The sequence below is a fragment of the Hoplias malabaricus genome, chromosome 18 (assembly GCF_029633855.1).
Source record: "Hoplias malabaricus isolate fHopMal1 chromosome 18, fHopMal1.hap1, whole genome shotgun sequence".
Taxonomy (NCBI): Eukaryota; Metazoa; Chordata; class Actinopteri; order Characiformes; family Erythrinidae; genus Hoplias; species Hoplias malabaricus.
This window is the reverse complement of record NC_089817.1, coordinates 21691940-21715070: the sequence shown is the minus strand read 5'-3', so window position 1 is coordinate 21715070 and position 23131 is coordinate 21691940. Positions and strand designations below refer to the sequence as shown.

General features: G+C 36.8%; 1 protein-coding gene across 5 annotated transcripts in view; it reads right to left on the bottom strand.

Moving 5' to 3' along the window:
* The window catches only part of med13a (mediator complex subunit 13a), a 78677-nt gene that overhangs the window by 37324 nt on the left and 18222 nt on the right, over positions 1-23131 (bottom strand). For all 5 annotated transcript variants that reach the window (XM_066650728.1, XM_066650730.1, XM_066650731.1 and 2 more), the window contains exons 3-6: positions 15999-16167; positions 4870-5015; positions 1278-1475; positions 227-421 (exon numbers count right to left, since the gene is read on the bottom strand). In XM_066650728.1, coding sequence (XP_066506825.1) covers positions 227-421; positions 1278-1475; positions 4870-5015; positions 15999-16167 — 708 coding nt within the window. The remainder of the gene's footprint in view (positions 1-226; positions 422-1277; positions 1476-4869; positions 5016-15998; positions 16168-23131) is intronic.

The window sequence follows — 23131 nt, the reverse complement described above, 5'->3', positions numbered from 1 at the left end:
GTCAATATAAATGCCAAAATGGCTATTATAAATTGGCTGGCTATGTGGTTCATAAAAACGAGAAACAAAAGGAAAGAAACACAATGTCTTAAATAAAAAAAATTATTATTCTGTAAAGCACTAACCACATGACCTAACCACGTATCTACAGTAACACTAAATATATATTTTTTAAAATTCAGTTTTAACTTTGGCCAAAGATTAAGATACCGAAAGGTCCAAGTACCTGTCTGGGCCTCCTCTGGTGAGGTGGGAGGTGTGAGTGTGACAGAGGAGATGGCAGGGTCTCTGTTTGAAGCAGGCACTTGATGGCCACCTGAATAGACAGCAGTGCAATGCGAAGACCCCACAGTTGTTACTGTGGGAATATCTGACTGCGGGACCAGAACCAGACAAGCAGGGTACACCATTCTCACACCACCTGAAACATACAAATTTCATTTCTGAGATATACTACATTAGATCCTATTAAATATAATCTGACATCTTATGACCAAATGTATGTATTGTACCATGTTTCCATCCTAAAATTCACAAATGTTATATATAATAAAGAAGAGAGCATCAGAGAGCAGATGCTGGCCAACCTTCAGACCCTGTGTCTATGACTGGTTCAAATAATTTCTTGTAGCCAATCATGTAGAATGTTGCTTCACATCGTCATAACACATTTGCATTAAGCTGTGAAAATCTCAACTTGATTTGTCACTTGCCGCTGGATCACTGCTACAAATCACGTTCTTCCATAGGAAATGACTGGATTCAAAGATTAAACACAATGCTTTCTCTTTTTTTTTATGTTAAATGACCAGATATACTCAAACTATGGCTGACTTGGTGGCATCCTGGGTATGAAGAAAGTGACAAATTTTAAAACTTGAAAGTTTTAATTTTATCGATTTCATACTTATTCTTTCAACTCCTCTATGCCCGCTAACTGACCTTACATTTCAGAGCACTACAAATACTTATTTAACATATAAAACATGTATTAATTTATTATTCTTCTGTAACTGTTTCATACTGTTCAGGAACAAAGTGGTTTTGGACCATATCTGGAATCACTGGGCACAATGACGGAACACCCTGGACAGGGCACCAATCAATCACAGGGCATCACACACTGACCCATTCATTCAAATCTATGGACTGTTTTCCATAGCAAACTCACTTAACCAACAAGTGTTTCTGGACTGTGAGAGGAGACCCAAACTGTCTTGTTACAAGGCAAAAATAAATAAATATATTTAAGGAGGAAAAAGCACAAGTCTCCTTACCAACAAGCACTTCCACAGCTGCCAGAGAGTCATCTTCCCAGTCAATTTCCTCCATCTTTTCTTCCGAGTTCTCCTTGGAGCTCATGCTGATAGAGTAGAACTGGTTCCATTCCTCTATGAGCTTCTGTGTAGGTGGGTCGGACAGCTTGAAGGACTGCCCCGTTAGTGTCCCATTCAGCCCAAATGGACTCAGAATCACTTTAAAAAAAATAAGTAAATAATTAAATAAATTGAAAAAAAAATTTACACACATACAAAATATTTTTGCATCTTTTTGCAAGAGTAAAACTAAGAAAAGATGCAGTGTTGAGGCTACGAAATTAGTAACACTGCTGTCTGGTTTCATGTATAGTGGAATGGAAAAAATATTTCTGTCAATTTACAAAAATGCACAAACTAAGGAATAAAATGACATGCGACTTTAGATTTTACAGCAAACCTTGATTGGCTGGACTTGTGCTTTGTGTTTTTATTCCTTAAACCATTTCTACAAAAGGATTCTCTCTCCTTGCCTCTGTATTGATCCATGGTAAGCTGGATAAAATTGAGCTTTCAAAAGGAAGAGAGCAGAAAAAGGGAGACAAATCATCCTGGAGCCCCTTCCATTACAGCACTCATTTTGTGGCCTTTTGAAGACAAACCCATAACCTTGAAGTGACAGCAAGATGAAGCTGCACACATCTATAACAGTAGGTAAGATCTGTTATTTCTGCTCTTGGGCTCCTCCTGTAGGTTCTGTTTGCAAACCTAACCTGGAACTGCTCTGTGCATTTCCATGTGTGCCAGAAATGTTTGTTTCCAGCTGTAAGCAAAGAAGAGTGGGTTCTTCAGGATGAACTGCGATGGCATCTGTTGGTGTGTCAAGCTTAAGTAGTTTCAGAAAGTGAACTGAGCCTCAAATAAAGCATTATAGCGCATGATACAATGTAAAGCTTTTGATTTGATATTTGCGGGGAAAAAATTCCCTAATATATTAAGCCTAATTTTACACACAAGCTTTATTTTTCTTCCCCACTGCAGTCATGAGAGCAAAATGACACAATGTTTTCCATGCTTCTGATGGTTTACCTTTTAGATTGTTAAAAATCTACAAATAATAATAAAAAAACTAATCAGCTTAGAAATTAAAAGTGTGTAGTTATATTGCGACTGTATACCCACACTGGGTGGAAATACAGCTTAAGTTGCAAGGCAGTTTATAACTATACAAACTTACAATAATTTTAAACAAATCTTGGAAATATATCAGAAAACTCTTAAGCCTGCTCCTGTGCCCTCTGCACTCTATCATCTTAACTATGGCAATTAATTCTATAGTTTCCAACTAGTGTACTTTCCAATCATGGATCGGTTTCTGGAAATTATTTGAGAAAAGCACAACAACAGAGGTGCAGTCCCCCAGACCAGACACACCAAAACAAACAAAGTTCATAAAAGAAAAGTGCTCTGGGGCAGAGGAATGCTTTTTAAAATCAGATGATAATTTGATTACACAAGATATTGTACCATGAAATTGTGTGTCTGTCAAATTGTGTCTGTCATCACCATATATCTAAGAAAAACAACGGGACGCAATACAGGCACAAACTGCACCAATGAAAAAAAAAAATCCTACTATAAAGCAGACAAGTGTACAATTTTTTCTGCAAACATAGTTATGCAAACAAATGTTTCTGCTGCAAATTTGATGAATCCGTTGAACTGAATTGAAAGACAGGAAAAGTGATGATCCAAACTTTACAAAAAGGTCTTCCTTTGCCATGTCCCATGTCCTCCTCTGTATTTTATATCCAGATAAATTAAATGAGCTCTATATTCACTCACGATTCTCCCAGAAATATCCACTTCTAAACAGTCTGACAAAGAACATGGACACTTCAGGCCAATGAATGAGTTAAGGGATGTCATGACAAATTTACCTGATGCCACATCTATCAATGATGTTCAAAAACAAACATTTGGTCTTTTCCAGCAATATGGGCATGTAAGGAAACCAACGAAAGGTGTTCAAGAGCCTCTGTATGCATGGAGGTAAACAGGGTAAATACACTTACTTTGCCTGTTTTAGTTGGTGTTAGTTAACGTTAGCTTGACTTGCTAAACTTGGTGGCTTATTATACTAGGCCACGTAGTTTCATTACGGAGGTTTTTAGTGTCGGATGAATTCGAGTTCGCCTTCGATCACATTAAAAAGAATGACGGTATCTCTAAATTTGCTAGGCTATTGTCATGAATAATGTTTGTTATTTAGCTAGCTAGATACTGTCATAACAGTATTTTACCATGGCGTTGTTCAGCTGTTGTCCACCAGTGACGTCACGGTTGCGTTCAAGAATTTCCGTAGCCAGCTCAGGTTTTTCCGTCAATTTAATAAAATTGTCAGTTTTAAAGCAAATTAAGCATGCTATTTTCATTTTAATTCATACTTATATATGTTAGTAACTAAAATAATGTGAAATAATCATGGAGGACCATTAAGTGGTGCTTAGCCTTTAAATAACGTGAAATTATTATATATCTCAGTCTAACAGAAACTTGAAAAAAGGTGTGGCACTGAGGGAATTCTTCAGCTCACCAGAAGACAAGCAGGTGATATTTGTGGTAATGACAATCGTCTTCCTCACACTTCTCATCTTCTGTCTCTGGGCACCACAGTGGCCCTGTTCTGCATCTCACTGTTGTTCTAGTGTTTTTAATATGCAACTGTTCAACATAGGAGTTAGCTGTGCTGCCACTGGGCTTGACTAATCACACTAGCCTTCTCTCTGATCAAAATAGGACTGGTGGGCAGAATGAAGCATAGGAATACACCTGGGGAGTTAAAGCTGAGCGCAGTAATGAGGAAGCCAAAAAGCATACAGGCACAACACATATTATAGTCGATATTACAACCAATAACCATTTTTTATGTAACTACATAACTGTCTGTTGTGTAGAAGTTTTCCAGTTTCTGCTGAGAATACACTCTAGGATTTAGGCTCTCTGTCACTACGAAGGATTTCCTTTTTATTGCTGGTTTTGAAGGGGGAAAAAAAAGGAATGTAAAATATCAATGAGGCTCACTGCACGCATACACAGGTAGCAGTGTAAAAACTCACACCAGGTTAAAACGGCAGAAAAATACTCTCAACCAGGACAGTGCCAAAGCGATTTGTATTAAAAAGTGTGCGAAAATTTAGTCATTCAGCATCTGAATTTATTACTGAAACGCAATGAAAATTTCTCTCTCACTCTGATAAATTATAAATAAAGCACACGTAATAAATATGCAATTAAAAACTACAAAAATGAACAAATAGTTTGTCCTGTGAATAACAAAAATATGTTTGCTTTAATCCAAAGTGAATTTGCTTTAAATACAAAAAGATAAAATGATCAATTATTAATATCAGTAGAGACTACACCAAGGTGTTTATTATTAGTTACTGCATCGGCTCAAAAAAAATCAATATCTGTGTATCTATATTGATAGAGCACTTTGGACAAGCTATCATAACAGAAAAAAGGGGCATGTGTATGGCTACTGTAGAATCTTACACTGGAAAAGAACAACCTGTTTAACATGTTGATAAAGATGTCAACAGACACTGACCTTGGAAGGGGCTGGATGCCTGCTGGGCCAGAGTCAGGTGCTCCTCACTCAGGTGATACACAGGCTGATGCTGGTTTATCTCCACACTTGTGCACACATTGCTATCTCCATGCAGAAAGAAGCTGAAGGAGCAGGACAGATGCTCACTGGAGACAGATAGAAAGAATGGGAAAGTTAAGTGCATGTCATGCAACAATCAGAACAAGATATGAATAACATCATCTAATTATAATGGCACATGGCAAGGGGTTGGACATAAAATTACAGAAAGTGAACAGTTACGGTGAAAAGCAGAGTGTTTTTGTTTCAGGTTGCTCCAGCTGCATTCTTTCGTCTGGCACCAATCAAAGGAACATTTGAACATCTTCTCTACTGTAGCTTGGCAATTTTACAATCAGCTAGTTTATGCTGGATGTCTGCATTTTTTTTGTGTAGATTCTCTGGCCAATCAGCCCTGTGCAATGTTTACACATCTTTAGTCCCTGCTTCTCCAAACATCGAGAGCTTGTGAGGTGTTCCCAGTATGCAGAGTTTATTACTAGGTCAGCCAACCAAATCTGATAATAGATTTTCACAACTTTATTAAAAGAACAATTGAAAAATGGTCCCCACAAACTAGAACAGAACCCAGGAGGCATTCATTGTTTATTTAAATAAACAACAGCCCAGTAGTCTAGAACATGTTCTCTTTTCTCTACCATTAACCATTTATGAAAGCATAATAAGATAAACACTACAGTTGTAATAAACTACAGCACGTGTTTGTGCTTAATTAACCAAACTTGAAATACCTCCTCACCTTAAATGGTAGCCTTTACTGTTTGTAGCAGACAAGTCCAGGTCTACTCTACATACAGTATACAGAAATATTAAGACATGAGTTTATAGCTTCAAAACAATGCTGCTTTAAAAACAAAAAAAAAAGTGGCCCGTTTCACAAGAGACACGACAAGCTGTTTTAATAAACCCTCTCTGCCACTGCTGTGTGGTATTACTGTCCTCACTGCTGTGAGAGAGATGAAAACAGAGAGGAGCCAGAGCATGGCACATCTCTGCCAGTAGGCAATCACCCAAAAACCATTCAGCATATCTGAGGTAATCTTGTAAACACGATTTGAAAAGCATGACACTGTTTTAACATTTATGTTTTTCTAACAGTAAATGTTACCTGTAAAACAAAGTCCTGACTAACTGGAACTGGATGTCTGCAACCTGAGTAGTATTCAATGGAGGCCAATGAGTATCAGTTTTTAGGTCTGGCTCTGGTTTGTTTTATGGCAATATTATGTAATAGATTTCAGCTATTCAAAGAAAGCTGCCAACCTGACATTTTCCTACATAAATGTATTGGACAGTACAAATTTAGCATGCAATGCAATTATGTGCATTTCAGATAAAAAAAAACAAAAAAAAAAAAAAAAAACTAATGGTTCAGCCCTCTGGAGAGAACTAAGTGTGCTCATTAAATATTTTAGCTTTATCTAATAGTCAAATATATTGAACACTACACAGGCTCTGTCCAGTCTCCCCCAACTTTATTTACAAAACTCAATGATGGTGTAGGGGTAGGGATATTTTATATCCATTCATATAAGGACTTCTAATTTGACATGCCTGAAAATTGGTGGAGTGGGGGATTGTCTTTATTGATTGAGGGTAATGATTGAGCCGTATATTTAGATCCAGCCCTCATTATTTCTGATCACATTCACAATTCTGCAGAACCTTTGTTATGCTACACCAAAATTAAGTAAAATTATCTTACACTGGTTATTTTAACCATTAATCTTTTGGGGGTATTTCCACTTTGGGGTTTTTTTTGGGGGACATTTTTAATTCTGTTTTAAAAACAGGAAAAAACATACAAATGGTTACAAAATCATCAAGGAAAGTTAGGAATTGAGACAATAATTCAGAAGAAATTAGGGATTAATTTAGAGCAGCTGTGCTAATAATTAATAAAATAAATTATTATAGTTCATGTCTGTCCCATGCCCATTGTCTGTGATGTTACATCACTAGTGTGTGTGTGTGTGTGTGTGTGTATATACACCTCCATTTACAATCTGAATACACTGTTTAGGAATCTGAATAAAACGGCACTCTTTACTCTAATACATTTACAATGGATATGTGAGAAGCCTGTCCTAAATCTTTTCAACCTATTAAACTAGGAGCAGAGTTCAGTGCACATAGACAAAAAAGCTGGCAAAAATTCTACATAAAACTATTCTGCAGCAGCTACAAAAATATCGACAGAGCAATGATCTCACTTTTTTAGATCATTATGTAAAATTATCCAACTGGCCAATCCTACTCTCCCTTTTATCCCTTGGTCTCACAATGATCCAGAGCCCTATCAAAGTGTACTAGTCCAGCTGAGGGAATCAGGAAAAGCAAAAGGCGAAAATGAAAAGGAGAAGGTGGAAAAAAATAACATTGCTCCAGTTTTCCAACTTTTTTTTTTTTTTTTTGGATAGATTATTCATCATGTTTGAGAGCATGTACTTGTGTGTGTCACATGCCACTCTGCCTCAAATCTGCCAACCTCTGAGGAGTTCAAAATGTCACCCACAGACATATGTTTGCATAGCAGATCAGAGCCTACAGAGGTTTAAACACCTAGACATACATCCCTAGCTGAATACACACTAGAAAAATACTTAGCTACAGCAAAAGGAGTCACCTCTATGTTACAAGGAACCAGTAGCCTAGAATCTGTCTTTAATTTTATTTTGCTCTGCGTAGTCTCTTTCTGTTACCAATGTGGTAAGTGATAATATGCTATTGTAAACATAAATCTTATAATCTCAAAAGTTTTGGTTTAATTTTGCAGTGTGGGAATGAAAAAAATCAGCTTTAAAACGTGGGAGGAAGACAGGGTTGAATTTGAGTCTTTTTGCGTGGAATAAAGGCGGTGTAGAGCTGTTCTTTGACTTGGAATGTGTGGGCTTGGCTTACACTGATGTCTAGCAGATGTGCTGCTGGGAACATCTACTATAGTGCAAGTACTAATGTTCACACTGTACATTCCATATTACAAACAAAACAGGTAATGAAAAATTAACTGAAACCCTGGCTCTTATCAAGAACATCATACACACGCAATACAACTCTACACATTACAACAAACACGGTCTCTAAGAAAATGTATTGCTCTAGACAACTTTACAGCATCTGCCAATGTATCAAATGAGTGCTTGTGCTCATGATTGAGTGTCTACATGTCACAATTAATATTTTTTAATTTTCTCTTGATACTGAGATTGAAATACTTTTGGGCTGTCAATAAAAGAGGATGGTCAAATGTCCATAGTACAGTTCCAAGATATTAGCATTGTGGATTCACGGCATAAGTAAGTGATTCACATACAAGGACTATAACATGCAGAATATGCAGTTAACCTTCATAAATAATCAATCAATTTTGGTTTTAACATAGTGCTCAACAATAAGAATATATAAGAACATTTGTGAGCTGCTGACCATTCTTTATCAAATCAGACTTAGAATGTAGAATAGCCTTCTCCGACTCCCTCTATAGACTGTGTGATGATTTTTTTTTTTTTACCTGACCAGTAAAACAAAGTAAACCAACAATATTTTCAATAATCTAGATTTAAAAACAAACTGAAAATTCTTAGATAAGCACCACTGTTGTATATGTACCAGATGAAATAATTTCAGCATTATTTGTTCTGGGTAATTAAATCACTGATTTTGATTTTATTTTTACATAATATAAACCACAATTAGGTGTTTTTAGTTAATTCAACACTGCACAAGCCTAGTGGTGATACACTGATGCTAACAGTTCCAACCAAGATTGACACATTGTGTGCCTCCAGGCTGAGGATCACTGCTACAGAGCATTAGAATATTTGTGCATAATCTGTACTTAAACGCTCACTTATAGATGACATGTACTCTTTACTGTAGTTATGCAGAATAAAATATTTAAAAATTCAATATATAAAAACATCTGACAACATAGGGCTAAATGTATATATAATAGACATCCCTACAAATATGAAGAAAATAAATAAATACATAAAAATAAGAAGGCTAAAATTAACAAAATATTAGCCCTCACTCTCTAGGTGGGACAGACATGTCTCAGCTCTGAGCCTTTTGCATTCAATTCAAAGCCTTGTCAGTATAAAAACATGCTACAACAAACTTCTTACAACGAAGTGGCAAAGATACAGTTCATTTTGTTATCTTTATGCCTAAAATTAAACCAGATGACCTCTACAAAGCTTTGGTTAACTCGTGTACTCTGTGCCTTTAGCCGCACTTTGTACGTGAGAGTTAGAAATCAAATTTGCGGGAGCTGCAGCACAGCCTCTGGATTTTAAAGCAGGACGCAGATTTTCTGAACACACACACTGAATATTGGCCAAATTATGAGACCAAAGCGAAGACCTAAAATTTGTATTCAGGACAGCCCTACAAATTTGAGACATACTACATTCATGTATGCACTACAGGTTTGAACAAGTCTATGCTTGCAAGTGCACATTGTTACACATCAGTACGCATGCATACATGTGCGCACAGGTAATGTTTAATATGGGGTAAATTGAGCACTGTAACCACACAGCCTGCTGGCTCTCTGGCCTGATGTTGAGCGGTTTTGATTAACAGCAATCATCCTGGCATCTTATACAACCTTATACAAATATTTTACTTTTATATTTTATATACTTATACAAACACAACCCTGCTTTCCTCCACCACCCAGCAAAGAGTGATCAATTCATTTTTTAACAACCATACCCATGGCCTATTCTTGGCATCAGTTGTGGGCAAACATATTATTTACTTCATACGTGCCTCAAATAAATACAAGAGTAGAAACATAACGGGTTATTAAAAAGATCTCAGACATTTTGCGCTATAATAATGATATAAAATTTAGGAATAATTTATAGGATTTCTTAATTATAGAATCCTGGTAAATGCAAAGAGTGGAGCAATGCAAAGCTTCTTTCTACAAATGCATTTGCCCTTTTGCTAGGCCTCTCACTTCTCTGGCCATAAAGGTATATGCCTGGCTCACATGCTCTCCAAGCATTTGCACAGGATTCAGTAACAAAAACCCAGGATGTTCCTCATCTCAGTGCTGCCTCAACACAGGTTTATCATCGGGAAATAAGCAGGATATCAGAGGGATATAAATCATGCGCACATATGAGACATTGAAATGGTGAGCCGTACATTGATGAGAAATGTGACGCAAGCCTTTCAAAGACTCTCAGAAGCTTCTGCATAATAGACATAATAATTTTGCATCACATAAGAATAAAATCTCTCTCACACACACACACACACGCCCCACTAAGGGCTAAACAGGATTGTTTAAAGATGCACAGGTGCATTTCAATAAACTAGAATGTCATCAAAAAGTAAATGTATTTCAGTAATTCAATTAAAATATGAAACTCATAGATACATAGCAAACAGAGTGATCAATTTCAAACATTTATTTCTTTTAATGTTGATGAATATGGCTTACAGCCAATGAAACCCCAAAAAGGTTATCTCCAAAAATTTGAATAATCAACACCTGCAAAAGTTTCCTAAGCCTTTAAAATGGTGCCTTAGTCTGTTTCAGTAGGGTACACAATCATGGGGAAGACTGCTGACTTGACAGAAGCCAGTCATTCACACCCTCTTGCTGTATCCAAGCATATTAATGGAAAGTTGAGTGGAAGAAAAATATGCACAAGCAACAGGGATAACTGCAGCCTTAAAAGGATTGTCAAGAAAAGGAAATTTAAAAATTTGCTGCTGGAGTCAGTGCTTCAAGAGCCACAGCACACGTTGCCAGGACATGGGCTACAACTGTTGCGTTCCTTGTTTCAAGACATTCATTTTTCACTTTCACTTTGCTGACAAGCTTCATGGTGATGTGGATTTCATTTTTCAACGGGATTTAGCACCTGTCCAGACTGCCAAAAGTACAAATACCTGGTTTAATAAACACAGTATCACTGTGCTTGATTGGTCAGCAAACTCGCCTGACCTAAACCCCATAGACTCCATAGATAACATGTAAAGTGGAAGATGAGAGACACCAGACTCAAAAATTAAGACGAGCTGAAAGACGCTATCAGTGCAACCTGGGCTTTCATGACACCTCAGCTATTCCAAAGGATTCTCCACGCCATGCTGCACTGATGTAGTAATTAATAAAAAAGAAGCCCCAAACAAGTATTGAGTACCTATACTGTACATACTTTTCAGTAGGCCAACAATATCTGTATTAAAAAAATTTAATTGTATAATATTTTAATTTTATGAGATAATGACTTCTGGGTTTTCATTGGCTATAAGCCATAATCATCAACATTAGAAGAAATAAACCCTTAAAAAAGCTCAGTCTGTTTGTAATGAATCTATATAATGTGAGTTTCACTTTGTTTTCCTATTTAATTACTGAAATAAATTAACTTTTTGTGTTGTTCTAATTTATTGAGATGTGCCTGTATGCTATATGGACAATTTAGGACATTACAGTCATTGAATTTAGGTATTGCATTTGGGAAAATATTGGTCATTCTTAATAGCTCAGAATTAGTGTGGGGAACTGTATTAATTTGCCATTGTTGCAACAAGTACATTTGTGAAATTCCTTTCACTCTAAATATCACATATTCTACGGTGCTATTACTGAAAAGTGAAACCACAGGAACTCAGCCACCAAGTGGTAGACCACAACCTTATAGAGCAGAGTTGCCAAATGGTGAAGCACACAGCGCATGCATGAATTATATTGTATGAAGCCTCCCTAGGAGTGGAAGCTGCAATCAATGCCTATGGATTTGGAATGGGATGTCATAAAATCTCCTGTACGTGTAATGTGCAGATGTCCCAATAATTTTGCCATATAGTTTAAGTGCCACTCTCTTGTTTGAAAGAAGTGGGAGAGTATCAAATTAAGCAGAGGGGGAGACAGATTTACCACACTAATCCCTCCAAAGCCTGTGCAACAGTATGTGACTGACTGAGTGTTCGAATTACACACCGACCCAAAAAACAACTTAAACAACCACAGCAACAAGTGTTTAAAAAGACATGTATGAACTGCTACAATAGCAATGTCAAGGGAGTTACGAGAGCCAACAATTATGTATTCAGACTTGAATTGTAATTCCTTGTTTTCTGAAAACAGTTTTCATTAGGAGTAAAGCAACACATTGCTTTTTTCTGTACCTGTATTTTTACTTATTACTCTCCCGTTTTTCTCAGCATTTTTTAAATTAAGCAATACTACAGGACACTGGTCTACCGCGGTCGTAGGCATTATGCTGCAGACTAAATAAAAATCGGCACAATATTGCCAATATCTCATATGCCATAGGACAAACTTTGAGTGTATTGTTGGGATTATACCAGTTTTATGCCACATTATTGTTAGCTTTTAAGATGGAGAGAAAAGGAGTTTACCAATATTTTACAAGGCAAAAAATCATTCTATCAGGCACCTCTATGCTGTGTTATAACACTGGGGTCATCGCTAAGTTTTGTGTGTATGTAACGGAGTAATACTTAAGAGCTTCCACCAGATTGCCACTATAGTTCAATATTAGCACTCTTAACAACTTGGCCAATCAACTTCAAAACATTGTACGCATCTTTCACAGGCTAAAAGGTTAGCATGTTAACCATGATGTTTAAATAAATTTTTATTTCATTTTAATTATCTTAATTTTGCTTATTTTAAACTAGTTTTCACCACTGAGAAATTTATTCCCAGAGACTGTTCTCTGCATAAACTGTGAAAAACATGCACATGGCAGATATAGTTGTCTATTTACAGGTGTCAATGTGTATGCACAAGCACAAATGAGGCACCAAGTTATCGGTTGTAATATTGGCTATAATTCCAATATCGAATTGATAACTAACTAAAAAAAAAAATCCACATATCGGCAAATAAAATATTGACCTGTGATATATCATGCATCAGGTAGTGTCGCAGTCACATAGCTCCAGGGACCTGGAGGTTGTGGGTTCGATTCCCGCTCCGGGTGACTGTCTGTGAGGAATTGGTGTGTTCTCCTCATGTCCGCGTGGGTTTCCTCCAGTTTCCTCCCACAGTCCCAAAACATACATTGGTAGGTGGATTGGTGCCTCAAAAGTGTCCATAGGTGTGAGTGAATGTGCGAGAGCGTGTGTTGCCCTGTGAAGGACTGGTGCCCCAGGGTGTATTCCCGCCTTGCGCCCAATGATTCCAGGTAGGCTCTGGACCCACCGCGACCCTGAACTGGATAAGCGGTTACAGATAATGAATGAATGAATGAAAGTAGCAATGATTTAGGGCAGGTGATGAATGGGTAGAAAGTGGTTCTATCGAAGAATAATAGCAGACTATTTTTTAAGGAAAAATAAACTAATGAATGTGAACGTTGAACTAGTTCATTTTAAATGTTAACAGACAACACTGCCCATTGGCATAACTATATAAGGGTACACAAGGTTATACAATTATAGGGTCATATTTGGGAGATTACAAGATTAGATTCTAGCAATGAGCAAAAACTCACAAAATTCTAAAATTATATCTTAAAATATTTTTATCAATATCTATAAACCATTTCTACTGGTATTACCATATAACATATCACTCAGGAATAAACATGATTACTCGTAGTTTAAAATGATACAACTTAATAGCATCCTGCATTAGCTAATTCAATAATGGTCTGTGTACAGTTCTTGCTTTTCTACCTTACCTTGAAATTGTGAATCTGTTTAGAGAACTAAAGACCAGAGTGATGACAAGGAAGAATTCTAAACTCAAAAGACCTGTATAAAATAGAGGTGGACCAAAATCACAGTAAATACCAGTAAAAAGCTTCTTAGCAATAAGAATGTAGGAGAACATATCTCCATCTCTCTTCCAGCTCTTTTGAACTCTCTGTGTCTGTCACTGATGGGAAAGCACAAGAGGAAAAGAGCTCCGAGGAGAGAAGCAACTTGGGTGTGTTAAGTCAAGCAGACCAAGGCATACTGGCTACAACTGTAGACGCCAGGGAGATGTGGGGCCTGCACCACACCAGACTTTTTCAGGGTGGCTTCCGAGGGCCTAGGCACACTTCACATGGTCACAGCTGTCCATGTTCAGTATAAACCCAATGAGCACGATGGTTAATACTGAAGGCCCTGCTTCCACTTACCTGTGTCATTACAATAGCCCTGCCCACAAACATGCATTTTTCAAATACTCAGAGAGGGCAGGACTCCTCTCAATACAAGGGTTTGCATACACTTTAAATCCAGAAGTTGGTGCTTAGTACAAAAATAAATGCATTTGCCAAAAGCTAATGTTCTTTTAAGTAAGTGATTCTTGAAATGAGAGTCAAAAGAAAGTTCGAGAGCAAAATGTACAATGGTTACAAATGTAAAATTGTGTACAACAAAAAAAATTTGTACTAATTAAAATAAATAAATTAAATATATATATATATATATATATATATATATATATATATATATATATATATATATATATATATATATATATATAAATAAACGTGTAGCAGGTCTCATTCAAGCATTCACACCTACAGCAATGTCTTCTCTGAATTTCTGCCATATGAGGCAGACCAATTTGTATCAATATATATATTTGCAATGAGCCGTAATCAGCATAAAGCAAACATATCCCTTAACCAATAAATAAAGGGATGCTGAAGAGATTTCAGTTGTTGAAAGCAAACCTGTGCATTTTAAAACTATAGTTTAAATACAAATATTAGTTGCTGTTTTGTTTATGGTCAGAAATGAAACTTTGTAGACCTGGAATGTGGCACATTTGCTGGCCTGGAATATACAAGGAACGGAATATTTCAGCGTTGTATTTAAATATCATGTTGTTTGTAATATTTTGACAGGCTTACATCAGCCAAAATAGATGTAGAAACTATCATTTCAGGCCATATTGTCTATGCAATATAGAGTTTAAATATAACATTATCATAGCATTTAAACTCTGTATATCCCCTGTCCTAAAAGACAATACATTTTAAACTTGTTAATTTCTTAAAAAAATAAGTTTTCAACTTTATGTTCCTGTCTTGTCACAAATGGTGGTTTTCCCTGGTCACTTTTCCAGCATCACAAGTCACCACAAAATGTAACTGGTAACGTTGCAAAACCCCATCTATAACGAGATCCGTGGGTTTTGAAAAACACATCAATTTAAGAGACATTAGATGCTGTTCACTTGTTGTGCTTTCATGTGTTTTTTTTCGTCAGTCACAATCCAAGGAGCTTTGAACCTCTTCAAAACACCAGACTTTCCAAGCAGCTAGTTTGTACTAGAGGTCTGCATTTCACCGTCTAAACAAGTCTCTCTGGCCAATCAGCGCTCTGCAACTTCACAGGTCACATTTAGTATCTACTAAGCAAAGCAAAGTAACCAGTTCCAGGGACCAGGTAGCAGAATTGGCTAGTGGAAAAGCAAAAGAGCTGAGCAGGTTCTAAGCAGTGGACAAGCATAAAAAAGATACATTAATTTATATAGGAATATATTCTGTTTGTTTAGCTTCAAACAGCACTCGTTAATGTTATTGGGCTAATCTTTTAGCATACAGCAGCAGAACTCCGGAATCAAGGTTTTGTTACATTTAATAAAACAGAAATACAAGGTGGGCCATTTATATGGATACACCTTAATAAAATGGGATTTGTTGTTGATATTAACTTCCTGTTTGTGGCACATTAGTATATGGAAAGGGGGGGGGGGGGGGGGACTTTTCAAGATGAGTGGTGAACATGGCGGCCATTTTGAAGTCTGCAATTTTGGATCCCCCTCCCTATTTTAGCATTGGCTATTTAAACAAATAAAAACTGATCTAGTTTAGGGGACATCTACAAAGGTAGAGAAACACTTATCTGTGTTTTTTTTTAAGTTCAGAAGCTCTGCGTCTTAATAAATACACACGCACACACACATATATTTAGAGATATAGAGATATATTTACATTTACATTTCAACAATCTGATGTTTTTCAAAGTATAAATTAATAACTGAAAGTCTTATTAATGACTAACTCAAACTCTCACATCCATTGCGGACGTTTTTTTTTTTTTCAAGAGTTCCAGAAAGGTAGTCTCACCTTTTGTTGATTGGCTTCTCATCCTTCTCATAGGGCTTGACGAACCACTTGCCAATGCGCACAAAGCTGCGGTTCATGAGGCAGCGCTCCAGCAGGTTGTGGATGGCCTTAAAGAGCAGTGTGCGGCACTCGTATGACAGGCCACTCTCCCACACACCATCATCCTCACCTGTCAAACAAACAGACACTATTACTGTATTGCTACAAATGAAAAAGGTGAACACAAATTCAATTGTGTCAAAGCAAAAACACCACAATAATTCACTATGCCATAATAGCCTCTGAAAACAGTCCTGGCTTTACTATTTTTAAAAAATTATTGCAATTTTGTGGCATAAGATTCTAAGCCCTATATCTTGTTACTGAGGTGCAAGGGGCAATATAACACTCAGGAACAATGGGGAGGGTTTAAAATAAGAAACTGGATTCACCCTTGGACTTAATAATCAGAAGTCCAAGACACTGGCTAACAAATTTCTTACATAAATCTCACCCACAATTGCAACAAATGTATTAAAATTTTCTAAGACAATTGAGATTCTTTAACTTTGTGCTGTTCTCATTCAAAGAACAAGCACACACATGAAGATTTCCCTGGTTACCGACATTGCAGGTTAGGGCATTAGTAACAGCTGTTTGGGTGCCTCTGGCTCACATTTGACTGTGGCCTCCATGCTTCAGTAATCTAATTAGAAGTCAGTGCTTAGGCCTGACTGAGCTTAAGCACCTTTCCAACATGTCCCTGCACTACACAGTTCCTGCAGGGTCTATCAACCACAATACCTGACACATACAAAAATGTTTTAAATGTAACACAAATGTAAACAAGCATGCAAACCAAGACCCTGTCAGTATACTTTAAAAACCTTATACTCTTGTACATATATACACACATTATCAAGCACTGGACTAGCTTATGCTAAGTTATTGACATTCCATCTTTATGGTGATGGAATTAAAAAGCCTGTTTAAATCAGTAAGATACTCCATGAAATATGCAACATTTTTAATTATATTAAAAAGAAAATCAAGACAAAAATAAAACTGCATATTGAATAACTTAGATAAGTTTTGTTAGTGTCACCTTTTCACAGTTTACAATACTCATTCCAAATCCCTTAAGGAACATCAATGATTCTGGGAACTGATAATCTCTCATTTGTTCAGAAGCGCTGCATCTTTTAAGGTGGAATGTAAGGTTTGAGGGAAAAACTAACTGTTTACATGTGATTGAAATTACACTGGTCGGTAAGTTTTCATTCACTGTTGGAAATCACAGAAACTAATTTGTAACTCAAATTGTTTAGTTTTGTAGTATTTTCATACTATAAGTGCTCTCCTGAATTTGGAGTCAATTCCACCTTACACAATAACTACAGTAAAAATATGTCACTATATGGAGTAGGAATATAGCAACATTCTCATCTCTTTGCAAGCTTTTTAAATTTTGGAGGTCAAGCCAGCATCCAAATGACTCCAGGTCTCATATGTCAGCCAGCGATGCACAGGGACCCATGCCAGAGAGAGCCCCTGTGTTTGTTTTCTCATTTACAGAGTAAAGGGATGTGTACAAACACCTGCAGACTTTCCAATGTGCAGACAGAACAGAGAGCTAGCAAATGGTGAGAAAACGTTCTCAAAATTTTACGAAAACGTTTTTTTTTTTTTTAATCTTAAATGTCACCTTTAAACCTGCTTCTACTCCAAACAGGTCCCTAAATTTATAACAGATGTTTGTTAATGGTGTCATTTTCACAAAAATTGGGTTCCCAATGGGAACACAGTTTTTGAGTCACTGATCAGATCATTTTTAGATCACCAAAAAAGAGGGAGGGGAAAAAAGTGACAATGCCTGATGTGTATTAGTGACATTTATTCTTACAACATTGTTGATGTAGCAGCTGAGTGGAGAGATTACAGCTCATTCATGTTGCTGTTTTTTCTTTTCCTACATTACATGTTTATATATATTTTATAAGTCTAAATAAAACCAATTTGATTTTACTCACCAGAAGATCCTGCCCTTTTTACACTCCCATTTTTATTAGTCAGTCAACCATGCAACCTATACTTATACACTAAATAACTTGATCAAAAACACCTAGACTGCAATATGGCAATAGTTATCACAATATTAACATTTTGTCACACTGTGACAAAAGGACATCCTTCTAAAAATATAGACTGAATACACGGCTCCCTCTCTCTATACACACATACACAGTATGCACACTCAATTCACAAGGAAAGTTTTCACTGGAACAAAAAAATTTTCTTACCACAAAAAAGTAATGATATCTATGTCTTGTGTCATGAAAGTTCTTAGGGCATTACCACCTCAAGAATTTAAAGAAGCAGAAATACTAAAAAGATAGATTAGTTTTTGAGTTTAAAATAATAAATTAATAAACAAATAAACACATTTCAGTGCTGAACTGTAAACATAATGCATTTAACCCATTAGAATGCTTTCATTCATTGTTTATAAACACTTATCCAGCCTGATCTATGGCATCAGATCCAATTAAAAATTCGCGACAGGAGAAAATTTCCTGTGAGAGAAAAAAAAAATTTAAATAAATAAAAATAAAAAATACACGTCAGGTAACCAATAGTGCCCTCATAAACGGGAAAACATTTCACGAAACTAAAATACACTTTGACTGAAAAAAAAAAAAAATCACCTTCTGCGAGGACATTCAAGGTTCTCCCGGCGCACAATGGAAGGTTTCTGCACTTGTGACCGGGGGGGCGGGGGGTGTCATACCAGACGAAATACACCCCAAAGCACAGAGTGAACAAGAGACTATAACATATTTAATATGATATAATATAATATTTTAATTAATATTTAAATAATTGAATTAAACCGATTATAGTCTTGTTTATGTTCTCTTGTTAATGCGGTCTCTTACGTTCAGAGCATGAATAGCATGAGTATACACGCCTGATATCGTGCAGCTCGCTGTGTTAACAGAGTAGAAGTGATGGTTTATTGAGCTCTATTACCAAAATATAATAGCAAAAATGTATCCTGAAACAAATTGATATCGTTTTTTCAACCCAGAACTAGGAACACCTACCTTGTATCTACACTCACTGTCCATTTTATTAGCTACACTCACCATACATACATATCCCCATTTCACCCTGCTCTTCAATGGTCAAGACCCACACAAAGCAGGTATGATTTGGGTGGTGGACCATTCTCAGTGCATGGTGGTGATAGACACACCTACTTCTTTGCTAGATGTAAAGCCAGAGAGAGTAGCCCATCTATTGCTGCCCAATTTGTGTTAGTCTTTCTCTAATCCTTCATTAGTGGACACAGGAAGCTTTTGGCTGAATAATTTTCGGTGGTGGACTATTCTCAGTCCAACAGTGACACAGAGAGCTTTATATACTCTAGTAGCCCCACTGTTTCTGATCCATTTATACCAGTACAATGCACACTAACACCACATCAGTGTCACTGCAGCCCTGGGAATGATCAGTCAGCCAAATCTTACTAGTGGTCCTAAGCATTAAAGAGCAGGGTGAAGCAGGGATAAGAAATTATTCAAAGAAATGGGCGGACTACTGTAGAACTACAAAGTGTTCCTGTATGGTCAGTGGACAACATGACACCAGAGGGCACACTGAATAACAAAAGTGGAGTAAAAAGGACTGATAATGGGTTATGTTATTTTTGCTGTTTACACAACCCATGTCCGTATGAGACTCCCGTGGCTTGCAGAAATAAAACTCAGCTCTCCACTGACACATCACAGCAATGACTGACTGCTGTCTACCATGATGTTATCATGTACAGAAAGGCGCCAACTAAACTGCATAACATTGGCACAGACAGTGTTCCTGTACAAAGACAGAAACTTAAACACATCTGAGCCAAAGCGTAATGGGAATGGACATTGAGGGACCATCACAAAAACGTTTTTTTTTTTTATGAAGACATCCTTGGGTTTATAAAAGGCTCTATAATAAGTGTAACTTGTTGTTGTTAGTTTTATAATTATTATCATCATCATCATTATTATTATTATTATTATTACAAATCCCTCTTTAACTGATGTGAACAGGAATTACAATCACCAAGTCAAATAAACAATAATATTATGTTATTATATATTATTTCAATTAGTTGTTTCCCCGAATGACACAGAGGATGCTATGGAATAACTTAAGAAAACCTAGGTTATCTCAAAGTAAGACACTTTTTTATTTTTAAATGTTTTCTATGCATGCCATAATAAAACAATCTTTGTCACCTGCCAAACAGCTCAAGTATTGAGTACTTCAACCCCCTGGAGTCTGACGCCTTTCAGCCATATCTGAGGTAATCAGACACGCCTTGACATTTTAACAAATTTCACCTACCTAACAAGTTTATTCCCAAAAAGCTACACATGCTAATATTCAGCACAAACCGAGCAACAATAATGTGAGAGGAGCATCTGTTTATCATTTAAGTTACTCTAAACCTATTTTGAAAGGTACTGTTATGTATTAAAATGCATATTGTGAACATTTATGAAGATTTCTTTAAAGCTCTGAACTTGGTAGACATGTGTGCTGGCTACACACTGGTGTTTACAATGTTTTTAATTAGTTTTTTATCTAGTTTGCTATAAGTATGATGTGACACTGTTTTTCGCAATACCTGTGGCTCACACATTGAAAATTCAGGAGATAGGTGTGAAACACAGGTAAGAAATCATCTCCCCACTGTCAAAGACAATGACCCGTTAGCCCCCACCCCACCTTATCAGTGAAACCAACTGGTTTGGTTTTAAACGGTCATATTTTAATCATTTATCAAAGACACAGACTGCTTTGGGGCAACAAAGCCATATGAGCTTCAGATGACTGCTTGAAAGCCACAGAGAGCATCCAAAGTTTACTACAAGCCATTTATTTCTCTATGAACTGAGCTCTGTTCTTCTGCACATTTACAAAATATTTACCATCAACTTCAGAAATTCCATTGCTGGAATATACTACTGATCTAGCTTAGTGTCAAAGCTAACCAGCCCCAAACATGCTTCAGAAAAACGAGTCAAATATATTTCACTTACTCATCACAAATTAAAGTAGTTCCTCTTCAAACAGCTGAAAAGCATGACTGTGCTGTCTTGGAGCTCCCATGCTACAGTAAGCAAACTGCTTGCCAAGTTTCGTGAAACTGGTTCAGTGTTGGATTTGCCAAAATGTGGACGCATGAAAACTGTCACTAATGAAGAAACATCAGTGGCTGTCCTAGCTTCATTCAGCAAGAGCCCACAACATAGCACTCGCCGCATATCACTGGAGTGTGGCATCAGTTGAACATCCCTTCGGCAGGTATTAGCTACTCACAAATGGCACCCTTACAAACTCCAGCTGTTGCAGCATCTCAACAAGGATGACCCAGATCGGCACACAGAATTTGCAAAATGGGCAAAACAAAAATTGGAACAGGACCTTCAGTTTACACAGAAAATTTTGTTCAGTGATGAGGCAAATGTTTATGTGAATGGTGAAGTTAACAAACAAAACCACTGCTATTGGTCTGACACTAAGCCACATTGGATAGATTCCTCCAAGACTGTTGGAACAAAGAAATTCATGGTATGGTGTGGTAAATGGGGTACAAAGATAGTGGGGCCATTCTTCATCAATGGATTATGGGTGTCAGGTCTGAGCTTCCTAGATGAACAGTTTCCTGGAAAGTGACCTGGTCGTTGTAGGCCAGCTGAATGTCCCCCAAGGTCTCCCGATCTGACCCCCTTAGACTTTTATCTTTGGGTTATCTGAAGGCAATTGTCTATGCTGTAAAGATACGAGATGTGCAGAACCTGAAACTATGGATACTGGAAGCCTGTGCTAGCATTTCTCCTGAAAAGTGAAAAGTAGACCTGAGGGCTGTACAATTAATCTAAAATTAATCTAAATCGATATTCAGAACTTCCAATTGACATAATCTTGTCAATATCGATTATATTGATAATTTTTATTCTGTTTTTGTAGTACCAAATTTTGGCCATACTTTGTTTTGATTATAATTAAGACAAGACAGAACAAAAACAAGTCAAATGTAAATGCTGAGAAAAAAGTTTCAGCAACTAAAGCACAATTATATACCAAATATAAACAGTGCTCAGAAAACAAAAGGGAAACAAGTTCCCAGCAACATTAGAAAAAAATATCCCGGCTTTAATACTGGAGCATATTTACAGTAGAAGCCTCGTCACTAAACTATGAGAGTCAAAATAAAATAGTTCATTAATTTTAATCATGATAAAATGTACAATTAATCGTGATAGTGATTTGCACTCATATCGCCCAGCACTAGTAGACCCTTTAAAGTTTCTGGGGGTATGTTTATTATGTTTCTAGGACAAAAACTCGTTGAGTTGCGCTAGTGTTTAGCAGCAAGTTCTGATTTATCCTGTGCGTGGGAGCGCCGACTCCAGAGGGTTAAATGAAAAGTGTGTACCTGTACTGTGTGTTTTAGGTCACACTGTTTTCTACAGCTGATTTCTAGATGACTAGAAATCTATGACATAGATTGACTAGTTGGTTTCACTTATTTATTCCATTTTTATTTATAAACCAAGTCATTTATTTGTTTACACCATTAGCAATACTATTAGCAAATTTCAGTCAAATTTGATCATTTTTTACTGCATTAATAAGTAATCTTTAATGATGTTTAATCCATTTTAGCATTCAATACAGCACAGTAAATTACCCCCAACCAAAACAAATAAAACATACATAGCAAGTGTACTGAAACATTTAGCTTTTTATGTTTATGCTAACAGAACAGAACATGAACTTCCACGTCACACTAAAATGTTTCCTTTTCTTTTTGGATTCAGTAACATCCACCAGTCCACAAGTCAGCACTTCTGTTAAGAAATATTGTAAATATGCTCTAGGATGGAAACTAAGCCAGCTAAGAAATACCTCTGCCCCTAAAAACACATTCTGATGCACAGAGTGGAGGCAAGAGTGCAGAGCCCTGCGAGGCTGCTAACTAATTTTAGTTGGGTTGATGCTATTCTTTGCTTAATAGTCAGGAGGGCTTAGGCAGTATGTGGTCAAAGTACTCCAATACAGCCTTATGAGCTAAGGGTTATGGGCTACAGTTA